This window comes from Pelobates fuscus, chromosome 7 (genome assembly GCF_036172605.1).
Source record: "Pelobates fuscus isolate aPelFus1 chromosome 7, aPelFus1.pri, whole genome shotgun sequence".
Taxonomy (NCBI): Eukaryota; Metazoa; Chordata; class Amphibia; order Anura; family Pelobatidae; genus Pelobates; species Pelobates fuscus.
In genome coordinates, this window is record NC_086323.1 from 185,554,291 (window position 1) to 185,575,237 (window position 20,947).

The 20,947-nt window shown below is 43.0% G+C and overlaps 1 protein-coding gene across 1 annotated transcript in view; it reads right to left on the minus strand.

The window, feature by feature from the left end:
- The window catches only part of NUP210 (nucleoporin 210), a 657,387-nt gene that overhangs the window by 582,525 nt on the left and 53,915 nt on the right, over positions 1–20,947 (minus strand). Inside the window, exon 5 of the mRNA XM_063426963.1 lies at positions 11,744–11,894. Coding sequence (XP_063283033.1) covers positions 11,744–11,894 — 151 coding nt within the window. The remainder of the gene's footprint in view (positions 1–11,743; positions 11,895–20,947) is intronic.

Consider the following 20,947-nt stretch of genomic DNA (forward strand, 5'->3'; position numbering starts at 1 on the left):
TTTCGTATAGATATATAATTTTTTTCATTTTTATTATTATTTTTAATTTGTTTAATTTAATTTAAATTATTTATTATTCGTATTTTATAATAATATATTTATACAATATATATAGTTATTATATATATTATATATATACGTGTGTAAATTAATTATAAGTGTATTTTTATATTAATATATGTACATATTAATATAAAAATACACTTAGCATGACATTATATATATGATATATAGACATATGTTATATAGGTATAATATATGTCTATATATCATATATATACACATATATAATAATATTTTTTTTTTTATTAACTTTCACTTTACATTTTTTTATGATTTTACAGTTGCAGGGAGACTGCCTGTCAGCACAGACAGTCCCCCTGCAGGCAGACACATGGACACCTATTGTGACCATGTGGTCGCCCTGTTGGGCGATCACATGGCCACAGGGGTCCTAAACCGCCATGGGGAGACTGTCTGGGCTGCAGGCAGTCTCCCCACACCGGGAGCACCGCCGATCGCCGCCGGGGGAACGACGGCGATCGGGTAAGTACATTTTAAATTTAGGACGGTTCAGGACCGTCGTCGGTCGGCAAGGGGAAAATGCCGATGACGGTCCTGAACCGTCTAGCGTCCTCAAGGGGTTAAAAAACAACTTCACAGTGCAGCACAAGGCAATAAAAATTCCGCCTGAGTTAGATCACACTAATTAACTCTCCCACTGCTGGCTACAATCCTCATAGGCAATTATCCTATTATGTTGTAACTTTACAGGGAGTGCAGAATTACCGTATTTTTCGCTCCATAAGACGCACCTCACCATAAGACGCACCTAGTTTTTAGAGGAAAAAAAACAGAAAAAAAAACATTCTGAACAAACTGACCCATAGTGTTTCTTACTATGGGACAGTTTGTACAGAATATTTTTTTTCTCCCCTGTCCCATAGTGTCCCCCCTCCCATAGTCTTCATCCCCCCCATCCCCATAGTCTTCATCCCCCCCATCCCCATAGTCTTCATCCCCCCCATCCCCATAGACTTCATCTCCCCCCCTCCCCATAGACTTCATCTCCCCCCTCCCCATAGACTTCATCTCCCCCCCTCCCCATAGACTTCATCTCCCCCCATCCCCATAGACTTCATCTCCCCCCCTCCCCATAGACTTCATCTCCCCCCCTCCCCATAGACTTCATCTCCCCCCCTCCCCATAGACTTCATCTCCCCCCTCCCCATAGACTTAATCTCCCCCCCCTCCCCATAGACTTCATCTCCCCCCCTCCCCATAGACTTCATCTCCCCCCCCTCCCCATAGACTTCATCTCCCCCCCCTCCCCATAGACTTCATCTCCCCCCCCTCCCCATAGACTTCATCTCCCCCCCTCCCCATAGACTTCATCTCCCCCCCTCCCCATAGACTTCATCTCCCCCCCCTCCCCATAGACTTCATCTCCCCCCCTCCCATAGACTTCATCTCCCCCCTCCCCATAGACTTCATCTCCCCCCCTCCCCATAGACTTCATCTCCCCCCCTCCCCATAGACTTCATCTCCCCCCCTCCCCATAGACTTCATCTCCCCCCCTCCCCATAGACTTCATCTCCCCCCCCTCCCCATAGACTTCATCTCCCCCCTCCCCATAGACTTCATCTCCCCCCTCCCCATAGACTTCATCTCCCCCCCTCCCCATAGACTTCATCCCCCCCTCCCCATAGACTTCATCTCCCCCCCCCTCCCCATAGACTTCATCTCCCCCCCTCCCCATAGACTTCATCTCCCCCCCTCCCCATAGACTTCATCTCCCCCCTCCCCATAGACTTCATCTCCCCCCTCCCCATAGACTTCATCTCCCCCCTCCCCATAGACTTCATCTCCCCCCCTCCCCATAGACTTCATCTCCCCCCTCCCCATAGACTTCATCTCCCCCCCTCCCAATAGACTTCATCTCCCCCCCTCCCAATAGACTTCATCTCCCCCCCTCCCCATAGACTTCACCCCCCCCCCCATAGACTTCATCCCCCCCCCATAGACTTCATCCCCCCCCATAGACTTCATCCCCCTCCCCATATTCTTCTCTCCCATACTGTCCCCCTCCCCTTGTCCCATAATTACTTACCTGTCTTGTAGCGTTGGCCGGCAGCACAGGCCGCACCGCGTTAGTGGAACTTGAATTTCATGTTCCGGTTTCCGGCGGGACTGAAAGGAAGTGCGCACTCAGCTTGTGCACACTTCCTTTCAGTCCCGCCGGAAACCGGAACATGAAATTCAAGTTCCACTACCGCGGTGCGCCCTGTGCTGGCGGCCAACGCTGCAAGACAGGTAAGTAAACCTTCATATTCGCTCCATAAGACGCACAGACATTTCCCCTCACTTTTGAGGGGAAAAAAGTGCGTCTTATGGAGCGAAAAATACGGTATTAGGCAAATGAGTATTTTGACCACATCATCCTCTTTATGCATGTTGTCTTACTCCAAGCTGTATAGGCTCGAAAGCCTACTACCAATTAAGCATATTAGGTGATGTGCATCTCTGTAATGAGAAGGGGTGTGGTCTAATGACATCAACACCCTATATCAGGTGTGCATAATTATTAGGCAACTTCCTTTCCTTTGGCAAAATGGGTCAAAAGAAGGACTTGACAGGCTCAGAAAAGTCAAAAATAGTTAGATATCTTGCAGAGGGATGCAGCACTCTTAAAATTGCAAAGCTTCTGAAGCGTGATCATCGAACAATCAAGCGTTTCATTCAAAATAGTCAACAGGGTCTCAAGAAGCGTGTGGAAAAATCAAGACGCAAAATAACTGCCCATGAACTGAGAAAAGGCAAGCGTGCAGCTGCCAAGATGCCACTTGCCACCAGTTTGGCCATATTTCAGAGCTGCAACATCACTGGAGTGCCCAAAAGCACAAGGTGTGCAATACTCAGAGACATGGCCAAGGTAAGAAAGGCTGAAAGACGACCACCACTGAACAAGACACACAAGCTGAAACGTCAAGACTGGGCCAAGAAATATCTCAAGACTGATTTTTCTAAGGTTTTATGGACTGATGAAATGAGAGTGAGTCTTGATGGGCCAGATGGATGGGCCCGTGGCTGGATTGGTAAAGGGCAGAGAGCTCCAGTCCGACTCAGACGCCAGCAAGGTGGAGGTGGAGTACTGGTTTGGGCTGGTATCATCAAAGATGAGCTTGTGGGGCCTTTTCGGGTTGAGGATGGAGTCAAGCTCAACTCCCAGTCCTACTGCCAGTTTCTGGAAGACACCTTCTTCAAGTGGTACAGGAAGAAGTCTGCATCCTTCAAGAAAAACATGATTTTCATGCAGGACAATGCTCCATCACACGCGTCCAAGTACTCCACAGCGTGGCTGGCAAGAAAGGGTATAAAAGAAGAAAATCTAATGACATGGCCTCCTTGTTCACCTGATCTGAACCCCATTGAGAACCTGTGGTCCATCATCAAATGTGGGATTTACAAGGAGGGAAAACAGTGCACCTCTCTGAACAGTGTCTGGGAGGCTGTGGTTGCTGCTGCACGCAATGTTGATGGTGAACAGATCAAAACACTGACAGAATCCATGGATGGCAGGCTTTTGAGTGTCCTTGCAAAGAAAGGTGGCTATATTGGTCACTGATTTGTTTTTGTTTTGTTTTTGAATGTCAGAAATGTATATTTGTGAATGTTGAGATGTTATATTGGTTTCACTGGTAAAAATAAATAATTGAAGTGGGTATATATTTGTTTTTTGTTAAGTTGCCTAATAATTATGCACAGTAATAGTCACCTGCACACACAGATATCCCCCTAAAATAGCTAAAACTAAAAACAAACTAAAAACTACTTCCAAAAATATTCAGCTTTGATATTAATGATTTTTTTTGGGTTCATTGACATGGTTGTTGTTCAATAATAAAATTAATCCTCAAAAATACAACTTGCCTAATAATTCTGCACTCCCTGTATAATTAAAGTACTGTTCATACCAGATCATTTACCATTCCTAGGACCATCCAATAAGCATAATTCTACCAGATTTTACATTTGCCGAATTTTAACTTCCCTAAATAAGATTCGCTATCTTTTATGAGAACAAGTCAATATTTCTGGATAAAGTGTGGCATGCTAACCTTTTGGTAAATTTTACTGTTAATATATTGTTATCTTTATTCCACCTGCAGGAATGGAATTTTTATAACCATATATTCCTTAGCTAACTAAGATTTCTAATGATTGAAATCTGACCAAGATTTATCCAGATATATATATATATTCCTGCTATTAGTAAAATTTATTTAATTAAATAAAACCAGCATAATTACCAGTAAGTTGTATATTTTCTTATCAGATGTGTAGATCTGTCCCAGGAATTGAATGCAAGTATGATGTATAGAGAATTGTATGGACAATAGAAAAGTTTTTGTTAGTTGGGAAAGTAATAGTAAAATGTAGGTGTCAAGGAGAGTGCTGTTTCTTGAGTGCAGTCCAAGTGTTTCAAAGAGAGTTTGAGTGTGGTTCAAATAGTATGAATGTCCTAAAGACTGAATGTTTGAGTCTCTCTAATCTCTGAATGTTTGAATGTCCCTCTCTTCCCTTGTCCTTACTTTTTAAAGGGCCAAACTCTCAGCACGTCACTAATTGATAGGACCAATAGGGAACTGAAGGTGTGTCTTCCCTACAGACTATCATCTAGATTTTGGTCAGTAGATGGCGCAATTACATCACCAAAATTTCTTCCACGAGGTCCATTTGCGTTTTTGCATAATGCGTGAACTAAAATTAGTGATGCTTTTTACGTCATTTTCAGCTATCTTTATGGCTACTATAAATCTAAATTCCTGCCAATTTCAAAGGCTTTGTTTCACGCTTACCCAGACTTAGTGTCAGGCATATACCTTTAAATCTAACTTTCTGACATGTCTAAATTATTCTTCACTTCTTGCTTACAATGGAACCTTGTAAGATTCTGTTAGTTATATATATTATATTATATACTACTTAGTGTTATATGTTACTTAATGTTATCTGTCATTGGTGTCTGGTTTTCTTGTGTGACGCTGTTTAAGATTAATAATGTTAGTGGAATAAAAATAAATAATATGATATTTCTTCATTGATATTTATCCATGAATAGTCTATATTATTAACATGATACTAATTATATGTGATTAATATAATAATAGTAGATATAAGTGGCTAGTGTGTATATGTATATATAATTATGTATACATTTGTCTCTGTGTTAGCATTTGTCTCTGTGTTAGTATTCCATTCCCCCATATTTGCGGTGAGACATCATGCCTTCTCACTTGTCTTGTTTACATAACGCATTCCTTAGCTCAGACTTGAATGAACAGAGTGATAGAAAGAATTATTTGTGTCTGTCTTAGCCTTGTAATAAAAATATGTTTTTATTACCTCTGTTCTGAGTGTGACTTGGAATATACACTTTTAATTCCGGTCTTAACACAAAATGTCTGCCGATATAAATATACTGACAGCATCCACTACCCTCTGAGTAAAGTAATACTTCCTGATATTATTTTTAAACCCATGCCCCTCTAATTTAAGACTATGTACTCTTGTTGTTATTGTCTCCTCCTTTACAGTGTTGATTCCCTTTATGTATTAAAATGTTTCTATCATATCCCCCATCTCGTCATTGTTTAGTGAATAAGCAAGTGTGCTGGATTGTATATTTTGTAGTTTGTATATAAGGGCCCCAGCAGCACCCTATAATGTATGCATGTTGGTGAGTGCAGCCCTCTTGGTTTCATATACATACATACATACATATAATACGTGTGTATGCATATATTTGAGTACAGATTGTAGCTGCATTAGTCCAGTGATGTAGATGTAAAAAACTGATAAAACAGAATTTTTTAATGACAAGCTTTCGGAAGAAGCTCCCTTTCTAAAGTCTGAAGAATGTCTGAGCAAGACGACACATAGAATTCAAAGTTGAGCTTTGATTATAGACAGTCTACACACAGTAATGTGTATATTGATAGAATAAACATATTGGAATACTTTTTAAAATGTTGATACATATTACAGAACAGTAAGATAATGTGGGGGAGTGTTCATGTAAAGTGTTGGTAGTGGGACAGGAAACCCAAATCAATATTTAGTCATCTATTCTTAAATGGACACTATAGTCACCTGAACAACTTCAGCTTAATGAGGTTGTTCAGGTGAGATCTATAGCTCCCTGCAGCCTCTCTCATGTAAACACTGTATTTTCTCAGAAAATAGTGTTTACATTGAAAGCTAGGAACACACTCAGACTGCCACCAGAGGGACTTCCAAGTTGATTGAGGGCAGCTCTGTTCAGCACTGTGCAAAAGCATTCTGTCTGCAGGCTGTCACGTGGGATTGAGAGCTGACATGCTGGAGCTGACAGGATGAAGACCGGAGACCGAGCAGGTTTTTCAGAGCTATAACCAGTTCTCGGTAAGTTTGACCGCTGTTCAGGAAGTCGAGTGTCTGATTTTAGTTCCAGACACTCGACGACCAAGTCCCGCTGCCTCCTTTCGTGCGAACAAGATGGCCACCGTTTTCTCCTGCACGTGGCGTTCTTCTATACGAACGGCAGCTACACAGGAAGAGCACTTAATCGACTGTTCTCTTTGAAGTTAATGAGCCAGGGGGTTGGTCTGTGTTCGATAGTTACAGCTACCGAATCAATAAAAAAATATATAAAAGTCCTGAATAACATGGTGGTTTCATCACATTCTGGTCTCTCCCCGAGTCTCCACTCGGTGGACTGCAGCGGAGGTGTACCCAGGTATCGAAGAAAATAATTCCAGATATTACTGGAGCAGTTGGGTAGCCTCATACTACTTCCCCTAACCCGACCAGCTCTATCGTACATGGGTTAGTAGTCAGCAGTTCTAGTAGTGGGAGTCCCTCACTATCCTCTGTTGACGAGGTGCATATGGCGGCCACGTCCTCTGCCGTTCAAAATATGGTTTTAGCATGTTCACGTGAAAGCCTCTGTGACGGACCGTCCGCTAATCGATGCTCCTAGCGCTTACCAAGGACCATCAGCACCGCACCGGACACCACAGCCACCGCAGACTCCACGAACCGCCGTAGCTTGGTTGAGGTCTCGCCATCTCCTTCAGTCCTGCATCCAGTTGTGGGCCACTATGTACATTCAAAACGCCCATTCTGCATAGGAGTCTTGGTTCCCTTTTCTCAAACCCCGAAACTTTCTCCTATATGCTTCTGGGGTGACTGCATACCGTGCTAGCAGAATGTCCTTTACCCTTAAGTAGTTGTGTATAGCAGTGTCAGGAACTGCCCGGGTTGCCTCTGCTGCTCGGCCGGTGAGTTTGCTGCTCAACATTACAGCCCACTGTTCCTGTTCCAGTCGTTCAAAGTTCTGTGAGTAAGTGTCGATCTCCATCTCTCCGTCAGTAAAAGTTTTGAAAGCAGCATAGTTGTTTTTTCTCCGCTGCCCTCCATTTGTAGATCCTGATAATGATGCTGTTTCCCCCTGGCACAGGTTCATCTGCTGTGAACTCTGTTCTGCGCTTACCTGTGCAAAGACTTGTGCCACCATTTCCGGTGGGGTGTTCGGTCCAAACAAGTTCAGTCTCCACATCACTTTTTGCTGGAACTCTGCTTCCTCCCGGGTTACATTTCCTGCACTGCTGGTTTGATCATCCTCCATCATTTCTGCGATAAGGGAACTCTCTTTTTGTTGCTCGCCAACTGACCCCGGGCTTCCAGCAAATGCTTTAGTGTGGTCCTCTTTAGTTTCTCGTACTGCTGAGCCATTCACTAGTTTTCCTTGGGAATCCCATTCAGTCCTGCCGCTTGCCACCAGTTGTTTCCTCCCGAACTGTGATTATAGCTTGCAGTTCGGGTGTAGATTCGAACGGTTCCAGACGAATGTAGCAAGTAGACAGTTACCCAAACATCAGCCTAGACTAGATGAGGGGTACAACATTAATAAAGTTTAATAAGCAAAGCCTGATTTCCAAACTTTGAAATCCAAATACTGCTGTAAGAAAGTCTGAGCTCCATTGGCTGATTGTCTGCAATAAGCAAAGGTAGCCTTCTGGAAAACCACCCTAAGACTCCATCCTGCACAGCATCATTTATATTTAATTTAACCACCCTGTACATATATATATATATATATTTCCTTGCCTTTATATCTTGTCTGCTATGCTAAAGTGTAGTTTTGCTAGTCCTGCATGTAATTGCTTTATTCACCTATATGCATTCCTCTATTTCCCCTGTGATTTCTGATTGACCGCTTACCCCTCCCATCTTTTATTCATATGTTTGTTTTTATTTGAATAACCATCCCTTCATCTCTGTGCCTAAATACATATACCCCTCCCTCAGCTTTATTGCAAGCCTATCTGACCCTCACACATCTTTATTTAACAGCCTGATTTCAAACTTTGAAACCCCAATACTGCCGTAAGAAAGTCTGATACCTGCCCTCCCCTCACCAGCCCACCTTCATTATTACATGCATAGATTGTCTGTTTTAGATACGTAAAAACAACAGGTGTACACACTGCCTCTTATAAGTACACTCCTGCACTTTCTTAACCCATAAAACTTAAATATTTACCCTACCTTCACCTGCTCTTGATATTGCAATGTACTTTTTCATAGTTTAGCAATGATCTGTCTTCTCCTCCTCTTTATTTCCATCTTTATTCTCCCTTTAGTATAAAAATATCTTCTTACACCCACTTCTTTCATCCCCCATCCACATTTACATATGCCCCTCTCTGCTACACACCCCCCTTCTCTCATCTCATACCTAGCACTCATTTTTCTACTCTCTCACTGCTACCCACAATCGATCTCATCCTAGACCCCATACATACAAAACCCATTCACACCCCTGTCCTGCTTCTAGCAGCTGGTGATGTCTCTCCCAATCCAGGGCCCTCCACCTTCTCTACACACTACAAGAAAACCAGAAACCCCACAAACCTTTACAATACCCTGCCCTTTACCCTCACTTGCCAACATTCAGTGTGCACTCTGGAATGCCCGCTGCATCTGCAGTAATTTAAAATCAACAACCATACACTACTTTTTCATCTCAAACTCACTCATACTACTTGCACTTACAGAGACATGGCTGTCCCCCTCTGATTGCGCTACTCCTGCCTCTATGTTTTGGTGGGCTACAATTCTCTCACACTCCCTGTAAAGGAGTTGGTGTAGGCATCCTTCTCTCCCCTCAATGTATCTTTCAACCAATCATATCTCCTCCTGCCCTATCCTTTTCTTCTTTTGAAGTTCACACTGTCCGCTTATTTAAACCCACTCTTTTAAGAATTGCTATCATCTATCTCCCACCCCGGTTATCCTAGGCTATTTATTGAGCACTTTTCTTCCTGGCTTCTCCACTTCCTCTCATCTAGCACTCTTTCCCTTATACTTGGGAATTTCAATATCCCAATAAATAACCCCAATAGCACTGAGGCCTCCCGCCTGCTCTCTGTAACCTCCTCCTTTGGCCTTACGCAATGGTCCAATTTAGCAAACCATACGGGAAATACTCTTGAACTCGCCTTCACTAATCTCTGTACCGCCTCTAATTTTTCCAATATTAATTTTCCTCTATCTGACCACCATCTGTTGACTTTTCACATCGACATACCTAAGACCCAATTGACACTACCGTCTGAACATCAATCTCACAGAAACTCCCAATGTCTTGGCCTAGAGTATTTCTCCACTAATTTAACTAATTTTAACTCTTCTTTTACCTATCTCAAACCTCACCTGTCCTAGCTCTGCAACCTCCTTCTACAATTCAACCCTCTCCTCTCAACTAGACATCATGGCACCTCCTACATTTAAACGCAGCAGGTGCCCCCAACAACAACCTTGGCACACAAAGCTGACTCGATACCTCCAAAAATGCTCCAGAACTGCTGAATGCTGTTGGAGAAAGTATCCCTGTGCGTCTGACTTTCTCCACTATAAATTTATGCTGAGCTCATACAGCTTGGCTCTTTCCTCTGCAAATGGAGAGTACTTCAATACCCTCATAACCACACTCTCCCACGAACCCAAATGACTATTTCACACATTTAACTCTCTTCTTCACCCAATTGTTCCTCCTCCACATACTAACTTGACCGCTTCAGACTTTGCAACACACTTCACTGACAAGATCTATACAATCAGGGAAGAGATCTCTCATCTTTCTTCTTCCCCTTACAATACTTCCCCTGACCTCACTCCCTCTGCTGTTCTATGTTCAATCGCACCCACTACAGTGGAAGAGGTTTCTGCTCCAGTCCTCCCGCCCCACCACCTGCTCCCTAGCTGCAGTTCCCTCTCATCTCATCCGTCCTCTGTCTTCTTCTCTTTCTCCACCTCTCACTAAAATTCTCAATCCTCTGGCATATTTCCATCGCCCTTCAAACATCCAACTGTAACCTCAATTCTAAAGAAGCCCAACCTTGACCCTAACTCCCAATCCAACTACCATCCTATCTCGCTACCCGATTTGCATCCAAGATCATTGAAAGAGTTGTGTCTGCGAGACTGACAGACTTCCTCGAGTCCAACTCAATGCTTGACCAGCTTCAGTCTGGTTTCCGCACTATGCACTCTGTGGAAACGGCACTGACCAAGTATCCAATGATCTACTCGCTGCAAAATTTCGTGGTCACTACTCTATCCTAATTCTCCTTGACCTGTCTGCAGCTTTTGACACTGTTGATCATCAACAGCTTCTTCTCATCCTTCGCAATATTGGTCTACAAGATATTGCTTTCTCCTGGTGCTCTTTGGTGCAATATTGGTCTACAAGATATTGCTTTCTCCTGGTGCTCTCCCAGTGCTCTTTCAGTGTTTCTTTTTCTGTCTCTGCTTCTTCTCAACAACTCCTCTCTGTTGGTGTCCCCCAAGATTCAGTCCTTGGTCCCCTACTGCCTCTCTTGGTAAACTCATTAGCTCATTTGGCTTCCAATATCATTTCTATGCGTTTAACACGCAAATCTACCTGTCCTCGCCACCTCCCTCTTCACTAGTGTCTCTGACTGCCTCTCTGCTATTTCTAACTGGATGGCTGCCCACTTCCTTAAACTCAACTTGACCAACTTGACTGGGTACAGGGTGGAGTTTAGGCTCAATCTTTTGAGGACGGCATAGTACTCCCGCCGTCCTTAAGGGGTTAAAAGGATGTGTTACTTGACAATTATTGTTTTAAACCAGCAGCAAGCACACGTTTAATAAAATATACAAATAAAAATAAAGCAAGAAAAGCTTTTCAAAGTATGCATTGTTGGACATGCCTCTCATCTAGGGTAGTTTTTCAGCCCTACTCCTGGGTAACCCATCTCAGTTTCAGAACAGTCCACTGATGACAGAAACAAGGCATCGCTGTGCAAAACCAGGAGCAAGAAACCAGACATATGCTCTGTGTAATTACACTGATCAGACTCCCTCTTTTCTCCCACTGTCAGAATACTGCAAGTTGCAGAGATCTTCCAACTGCACATGTATAAGTTTGTTAGGCATGCCCAATGCACTATGGAAAGCATAAGAAAAAAAAGCAGGTAAACATGAATAAATCACATTCACCTCCTTTTAAAAGCTTTTGAATGGGACAGTCCTCTCAAAGTGATGCATGTCCCTTTAATAGAACTAGCACACAGAGCTTGGTGCAACATATATTAGTATAAAAAAGCTGAAAAACAAAAAAAAGTGGGATGGAATTTGTAAAATGCCGCCATAATCTTGTTACACTATTTACCTTATAAACAGGGTCCAGCATTTTAGCTCTCAGTTTAGCGCTTCCGATTTTTATTCCAGATACCAAAATAATGTCTCCCTGTTGGGCTGTTCTCTCCATTTCTGTGATATAGGCAGGAGGCACATAGGCAGATTCCGAAAATTTAAGAACCCTGCAAATGCAAACATTCTAATCAAGAAAATGTAGGTTAAATGTTAAACTGCAAGAGAACATTTTAAGAACCATCACATAATTATTCAACAGAACACTCAAACGTTAAGAATATAAACATGTATTCTTAAAGTTACTGTTGTAATAACTAGACTCAAGCAGTCCCGTCAAAATAGTAAAAATACATTTTTTATAGTATTGCAGCATGTACAATTTTTTTATGTTTTACAAAAAGATTCATCATAATCCTACCTCCTTAGTCATACCGCCACTCCACTGAAAGCACTGAACTCCAGGGATACTACTACCTTTTCTCTGCAGCTTAGTTGTCAATGGAATTAAGTACTTTACGTTATGTATTTACAGTGGGAGGGTGTTACGGTTGCCTCCAGGCTGGCTGGAAGTTGGACCGTAGAAAGGATGCTCCTAGCGCTCACCAAAGGACCATCAGCACCGTAGACACCATAAACACTGCAGATTGCACAACCGCCGCTGCTGGGCTGGGATCTCGCCGTCTGCTATACACCCTGAACCTATGACCAGGTTCCAGGTTCCAGTAGGTGAACCTCTTCCTTCTGTAGAGCGAAGCAGGATCAGGAACAAGAGCTTTTACAAGAGCTCAGTAGCAAAAAGAGTATGCAGAGCATAGCAATCCCTGTAGTGATTATAGCTGTCTCCTACAAACACGAGTCGAGGCTGCAAGTTAGAGGGTCAAGTAGTTATCTTTTAATCAGCCACAAAGGGCCTTCTTTTATGCAGGTTTTGCACATAGAGTACCGCCCACAGGGTTTTGTAAAACAACCAATAAAACACGTAATATACAGTAAAACACTCCCATTCATTCCCACAAAATCCTCCCTTCTGCCTGTGATATAATTACTGTACAGAATGGGTTAATGTAATTATCATAGGCAGAAAAAATAGTGCTGAATTTGTGTTGATTTGTGCCACACAACACAAAAAAAAATTTCTGTTGCTTTGTTATCGCATTTTTAGCAAACTTTGCCCACCACGTTATTATGTTTAAAAAACAAATCCCTTTTGCTTGTGCTGCTTTTATGCTTATTTGTGCCAAAATACCACGTTTGTGCAGCTTTGGTTTTGGAGATAATGTGCATTATCTAAACCCCGACCACTTTGTATCCCATGTTATTACATTTCAAAAATATGTATACCATTCATTTTCAATGATTTGTGCTGCAAAAATGACCGTTTGTACCGCATTGGTTTCGGAGATATTAATGTATATGATCGCCATACAAACATCGGCAACTTTTAACCCTATGTCATTAAATTTTAACGAATTCACCATTTGTTTGTGCCGATTTGTGCCACATAAACGAACGTTTGTGCAACTTTGGTTTTGGAGATATTGTGCATTATCGGAGTTAAAGGATCACTATAGGGTCAGAAACACAAACATGTATTTCTGACCCTGTAGTGTTAAAACCACCATCAAATGTAGCAAAATCTTACTGTTTTCAAGCCACAAGCTGTAGATCTGCATGCTGTTTGCCTCAGAAAAACAAGCAGTCTGCTGACATCAGAAGTGGTAGCCTGATCCAATCACAGTGCTTCTCCATAGGATTGGCTGAGACTGACAAGGAGGCAGATACTGGGCAGAGCCAGCATGATTCAAACACAGCCCTGGCCAATCAGCATCTCCTCATAGAGATGAACTGAATCAATGAATCTCTATGAGCAGTTTCTCTAAAAAGACAGTGTTTGAAGCAAAAAGCCTGCAGGTATTGATTCTACTCACCAGAACACATTCAATAAGCTGTAGTTGTTCTGGTGACTATAGTGTCCCTTTAACCATTACATAGACAGATAGACAAATTCGGTGTACATGGTCGAATTCTGACCACACTGGAAATTCTCATATTTACTAAAGCCAAACGGGGTTGAAATCCGGTCGACCCGACTGAATCGGCAGCAAACGCCTGGATGCATTAAGTTTCCAGATTAAAATCAATGTATTAACTTCCGAATCCTAAAGCGGACAGATTCAAAAAGTAAAAAAAATCTTTAGGGTATCAAGATGACCATCAAATTACTATAATGATTTTAGTTTACCTTGTCAAAAGACAGGTAGGGATATGTTGCTAACCGTTTAAATCTAGCAACTGGATTGCAGCCCAGTCCCTAGATAAGGCACCATTCCATTGGGAGAAGAAACTTAGAATATGACAGATAAAAACCATTCGGCCCATCTAGTCTGCCCAATTTTCTGAATACTTCCATTAGTCCCTGGCCTCAACTTATATCTAGGAGAGCTTATGCCTATCCCATGCATGCTTAAACTCCCTTACTGTGTTAACCTCTAGCACTTAAGCTGGAAGGCTTATTGCATGCATCCACTACCCTCTCAGTAAAGTAATACTTTCTGATATTATTTTTAAACCTTTGCCCGTCTAATTTAAGACTATGTCTTGTGACAGTGAGGAACTTTAAAAAAATAAAAATAAAAAAGGTGGGTGTGAACAGATTACCTTCAAAAACAGGTTTACAACAGGTTTTTATAAGATTTTATAAATAAGAAATGTCACTTTATGTTTCTGGTTTTTATCTATATATGAAATGCTGTTTTCTGTTTTTGGTTTTTATATGGAATTTTCCAAGTTAGTATAACTGCAGAATGTAAGCTTATACTATGTATTAATAGGCTATATATATGGGCCATAAACATTACAAGTGAAAACGCAACTATGAGAAATGCAAATAAATGAATCCAGGAACTACCAATGAGGATTCAGTTTTTTGCCCTTAAATTCCCTCTTTCAAGATGGAGTTAACAATACGTCCTGAGGAGGCAGACATCGAATGTCGAAACGCGTAGACGTCATTTGGAGGGGGCGGAGCTTATCAATTTGAACCGCATGGCGGGAGCTGGGAACCCTATCGAGAGAGTTTCGCAAGGATTTCATTCCACATATAGAAGACGCCGGCCACCCATTTGTACTGAACTTGTTCGTGAGTACTCACCATCTGTTCTCGTAAGAGGCAGTAATTTTATTGATTTTTATTTATTGTATATGTGTTTTTTGCTACATGCTATATCTACACAATATGCACAATAAACCTGTATTGTAAATATACATAATTTCGGCTTCTTATAGAAGCAATTTCTTTAACACATATATATTCAATAAAAAGTGTATATATACAATTTCACTACTACAAATAGTGGTGTACCACAGAAAAGTATTTGATTTAGCCATTTAAAATCAACCTTACGATCTGCCATTTCCTTTTTTATTCTATGTGTATTGATTGAGTGCCACCTGCTGGAGGATTCATAAATTACGGTTGTATACATCTCATAATCACCATATATATGATACTGCTCCACTTGTGATTATCTTAGTGGTTTATTTTGTCCACTTAAGTGTGTAGCAGAGGCACTTCCGTGATTCTCACTGCTGGACGTCCATAGAAAAGCAATGAGTAATGCTTTCCTATGGACGTTTTGAATGCGCGCGCACAGCTCTTGCCGTGCATGCGCATTCAGATATGACGTTGGCAGTGGTGAAAAGTTCCCCAGCACAGAGGGAGCCCGACGCTGGAGAAAGGTAAGTGGCTGAAGGAGTTTTAACCCCTTCAGTCCAGCGGGAAGGGAGCCCTGAGGGTGGGGAGACCTAATGATCCTATAGTGCCAGGAAAACACATTTGTTTTCTTGGCACTATAGTGCTCCTTTAAGCCACAAAGTGCTCTTTTTCTTGCCTAATTTAAAAACAATAGTTGAGTTGAGTTACTTATTTCTACATTTTCCATTTATTTTTATGACATACCACATTGGGTGGGGACAGAGGGGTGGTCAGTAATCGGTCCACCTCCCACTGCTTTTTTTTTTCTGCTTTGGGTATAAGGCCTGAGGGGGAAAGGAAGATGTTGTGAATAGGAGTTGAAAGAACTGAGAAGGAGAATATGTTGTAGTATTTAGCTATAAAACCATCGGTTCCAGGGTTTTTACTGAGGGGTAGGGCCTTCATTGGAATTTATCCATAGATATAGGGAGGTCTAGTGAGTATTGTGTTTGGGATAGTCGATTTGACCCTTTGTGTGAGGAAGTCTCTGATATCAGCGGTGGAGTGATGGGCCTCTCGAAGATTATATAGCTTGGTATAGAAGTCTTGGATTGCTTTATTTACGTCAGACATTAAATGGGATTGGATACTATTAGAAGTTTTAATTGTAGAGATGATGGTGGTTTTCCTCTGTTTTTTTTTATTGCATGGGCTAAAAGGCAGCCAACTCTTACCACCTTGGGCGTGGTATAGACTTTTGGTCAAAAGGCATTTTTGTTTGGTTTGGAGGCTCATGAGGATATTCAATTAAGAATTATTTTCTGTCAGTAGTTTGTATGTAGTCAGGTCAGAGTCTGTTTTTTTGTTTTTTTGTTTTTTTTTAATTCTTTATTTTTACTCATGCCACACAATAATTGTACAGCAGGGTATAGTACATAGGTCACAATAAGCATCAAGTTATTAACGATATGGTGCATACCGTAGCGTGGTAGTGGCAAAGGAATGTGCTAACGGTGCCATGTGTGGAAGTGTGGGATGAGATTTTTAATAAGAGAAAAGTAAGGTCTGAAAGGCATTACAGTGGTGGTATGGTGAACCATGGTCAGAACTAGGAAGTGCAACCTCTTATGGGGTCTCCCTCTCTCCTCTGAAGGGGCAGGATTAGGGGTACTCCGTGGACCCGTTAGGGTAATACAAGAGAGAAGGGGGGGGGAGGGGGTGGATCGTTTGTTTACGTGTCATGCATAATACAGAGTATCAGAGCGTTAGGGACCGGTATGGTCAGTTCTCCAAGCTGGTTAAGCACCTTTGTAGGGTGTTGGGGGGGCTCTCCCCGATATGTGACTAGGTGTCATCGTTGTTGTGAGTGTGTGTATGCGTCTTTAGGACACAGGAAACAGTGAATATTAGATGAAAAGTAAAATAAGCAAGAAACAATATAATAAAGCAATAATAGGCAAGAGAGTCTATTTAGGTGGTATCGTTAGGTAAGTCCAGATATAGTGAGGGGCTGTCAAACCCAAGCTGACTGCTGTTGGGACGGCCTCAGATTGTGCGGTCAGGTCGTAGGTCCGGGTGTTGGGGAGGCCCGAGCAGTGCGGGGTACGATCTCCCGAATTCTAACCGGGTCAAAGCGAGCCAGTCCAGACCCAGAAGCAGTGTTCGGGGAGAGAAAGCCAAGCTTCGAGTTCTTACAGGGTGCTCACCCGGTATGATTCCCCCTGTACCTGATATAGAAGAGTCCTCGGCATTCCCCAGCGGTAAGCAATGTCTTTTGCCCGCATGAGCTGCAGGAGAGGGCGCAGGGAGCGGCGCCAGGCCAGTGTGTTCCTGGTGAGGTCCGGAAATATCTGTTGCGTGGCTTCCTCAAACGGTATCGGATTCCTTCCCCTTACTGCTGCAAAGAGCAGGGCCCTGTCCTGCAGTGACTGGAAGCAATAAGGTCCAGAGTTGTAGAAGGCGGTGCACCCTTTGGTTTTGGGATATGGAACATACCATCGAGTTTTACCGCCTGTGTTTGTTTGGGCGGCAAGTTGGCCGCGAGGAATCTCCGTAGAAAGTGAGGTAAGTCCGAGACCCCCACCGATTCCAGCACACCCCTGAGCTTGAGGTTGTACCATCTCCTCACGTCTTCAAGTGTGTCTAATCTGCCTGTTGTAGTGGCGTGCAGCTTTTCGAGCTCTCCCACCCTCTTCTCCACTGCAGATAGTCTGGAGTCGTGGGTGCTGTGCGCCGCCTCCAGTTGGGTGATTTTAGTCGTCGCAGTCTCCACCGCCTTTTGGAAGTGGGCCATGTCTCATGTGATATTGGCGCGTAGCTCTGCAAGCATCGCCCTCAGCATAGTTGCAGTAACAGGCTCCTTGTCGTCCAGCTTCTTGTGCCTGGGGCCCGCATTTAGCTTGGCGGCAGCCCCCTCCTCTGGGTCAGCGGAGTAGTCCTCTGAGGAACAAGAGGAACCCTCTTCGAGGGCCGCCATCTTGTCCCACACGGCCTTCTTCTTATTGCGGAACAGTTCCCCGATGTCCCGGCTTGGAAAGTCTTTATTGGCTTTCGGCTTCTTGTTTTTGCGACCCATGTTGGTTGCTCTGTGGTAGGTAGGGTTTGTAGACCGTTTGTTTGCCAGATATCACTTGTAAAACTAAAACTAATCAAAAGTTATTGCGGAGCTCGGAGAAAGCGTGTCCGCTCCGGTTCTCTGCCAGGCTCCGCCCCCGTCAGAGTCTGGTTTATGTTTGTTTTCTAATGTATTTTAAGAGTTGTTTGGGCTTTTCTTGCCTTTTACGTTTATGGGCAGATGCAATTTATATTATTGTACCTCTGATTGCAGTCTTGTGTGCTTCCCATATGAATGGATATGAGGAGTCCGGATGTGTATTTAGAGAAAAGTATTGATCCAGAGCGGTTTTAATTTGGGATACTACATCTGGGTCGTTTAGTAGGGTGTCGTTCAGTTTCCATTGGGCTCTAGAGGTATGCGGTGATGACATTTTAATGGCAAGAGACAGGGGTGGTCCGGCCAAGTTATCAGGCCATAAGAGCAGGATGTGAGTAAATTCAGGAATCTGTATGTGAGGAAAAACATATAAATTCTTGTGTAAGAGTAGGTAGGGTGTAAGTAAAATGAGTAATCTCTGGTTGAGGTGTGTACAATTTGCCAACAGTCGTATAATTGGGCCATGTCTAACAGTGTTTGCATTTGTTTACACTAGGAGGCTTGGTATGCATGAGTGGTAGATGTTGTATCTATGATATCTATGAATTTTAGAGAGTGCGTAGCACTGTTTCTTGTTGGGAAGGAAGATGTTGGCATGATGGTGCCGACAAGTCCCTTAAAAAAAGAGGTATCTGCTGTTTTCATCAGCATCATGGTATTTATATATATATATATATCACATTCACACATATGTTTCTTTCTATATATGCAATACTGTTTATTAATTTTCATAAGTCATATATTCTCTTGTATACGTTGCTTTAAGAACCATAAACATTTTTCATAAAAAATCACTAATATATTGAATTAAGCTCAAAAATACACATAAGATCATTTTAATATATTGCACAAACACTTTTTCATGAAATGCCAGCAAGATCCACACATATACATCTGAATGTGATATTAATTCCTTTTCTCCATTCAGAAGATATCTGGTCATGTATATTGTGCATTTTCGTATCATTGATAGAACATGCCACGCACTGGGCGACCTCCAGGTGGCAGCATATTAAATCGCCCATTCTAATAAGCTGGAACGCACGCGGCTTTGGAACGCGGAAGTGAAGAACTCCGGCCACTTCCGGTTCCAATTCACAGCGGCAATTTTGGATGGAGAGGAGACAAAATGCTTCCTTAACACCTGAACAGGACCATAGCAACAACGGTAACACCCACAGATCCACCAATGAACTGAGGACTTAGCCCTATTTATAGAGACTCATGGGGGGGGGGGGGGGGGAGAGGGGATATTGTATTAATTTGTGACGGTTGTTTTTACTGTTATACTAATGGAATTCGGTCCCTGAGGAAGTTCCAATTAGCAGGAAATGTTTAATTGCTCTTTTTTTATAATAAATCCATTTATACATTTATGCAACTTATACCTATTGGAGTCTCATTTCATGCTTGGTCCGCTTGAAATACCAGTGGATAGTGGAGGACTTTAGCCACCCATCAACATCGGGGGAGGCACCTTTGAGCGTATCATACGTCCTTATGTTATTCACACAGCCGTATTTCACAGTTCTTCTGTATATCTACATACATATACCCATGCAGGTCAAAATATATTCTTTATAGCCACCCTCAAGTTTCCTACCTTTTGGGTGCTAGAGAGTGGCTTCCCTGATGTCCAGTCTGCAGCCTGAGGAGGTTAGGAGTTCAGGGCTGGCTCTTGCAACCTGTACCCCCATCACTTCCTCCCAGAGACTGGATCCGTGTGGGAGCAGGGAGGTGGCTGTGAAGAGGGGGCCAGCTGGATAGAGAGACAGGAGCCGGAGAAGGCAGGCAGGCGGCTCCTGTCTCTCTCCCCACCTGGCCCCATCCTCACAGCCACCTCCCACATGGATCCAGTCTCTGTGACTCGAGTCACACACTTCCTCCCGAGATACAATGGCAGTTCCAGAACCAAATCTCAGGAGGGGCACTCAGAAATAATTTACACAATAACCACTACAGCTTTATGTAGCACTGTGGCAACCTCACAGGAGTCAGTATGCTTATGGGCGGGCAGAATGTGTGAGGGGGCAGTGTGTGTGGGGGGGGGGGCAGTGTGTGTGGGCGGGGCAGCTTAAAGCAAATCTATGTTTTGTTTTTTTCATTAAAATAATACTAATAGATTATATATACCTACTACCTTTACTCAGGGTGGGAGGATATTTCCTGCAATCCCTGGTGGGTAGTGAACTCTAGTCTGCAGCTCCTAAGGCTAGAGTTCACTCTTGTGAGATCTGAAGCATTGCCATGGTAACCGTGGCAATGCTCTATCCTCTCTCCCTTCCCTGCCGGATGCCAGCAAAGTGCCAGTGAGGGAGATCTCTAATCTCCCCTCTGGTCGGTGAAGGCCCTGCTGTGGACAGTCTCCGTTTTCTCGTGAGTGAGGGGGGGGTAGGGTCAGTCGAGCGCTGTAGGCCTTTAACAGCCCGACAGGGCCCCTGCTGACTAAGGCCCATCGGGTGGTCCTAAGTGCAGAGGACGCACAAAAAGCTTAGACACTTAAAGAGAACAAATATATGACCTGTTCTGTGCCAATAATGGTATACATTCCGATCCCAAACTGTGGCTGACCAGTTATGGACAACAAGTACTGAAGGGTGTAGATAGATCGGTGAGTAATGGTAGGAGTAAGTGCACAGGAATGAGGTAGTCCTCTATATTCATGGGGGAGATAGAAGGGTCAGTAAAGGAGTTGTAGGAAAGGGCAGTCAATTGGATGGGGAAAAAAGTCCCAGTTATGTCCAAAAGTAGCAGTGAAGAAGGGAGAAGTGACCGGAAGGATCCAAGGAACAGTATAAGCAATTTATTAGTTT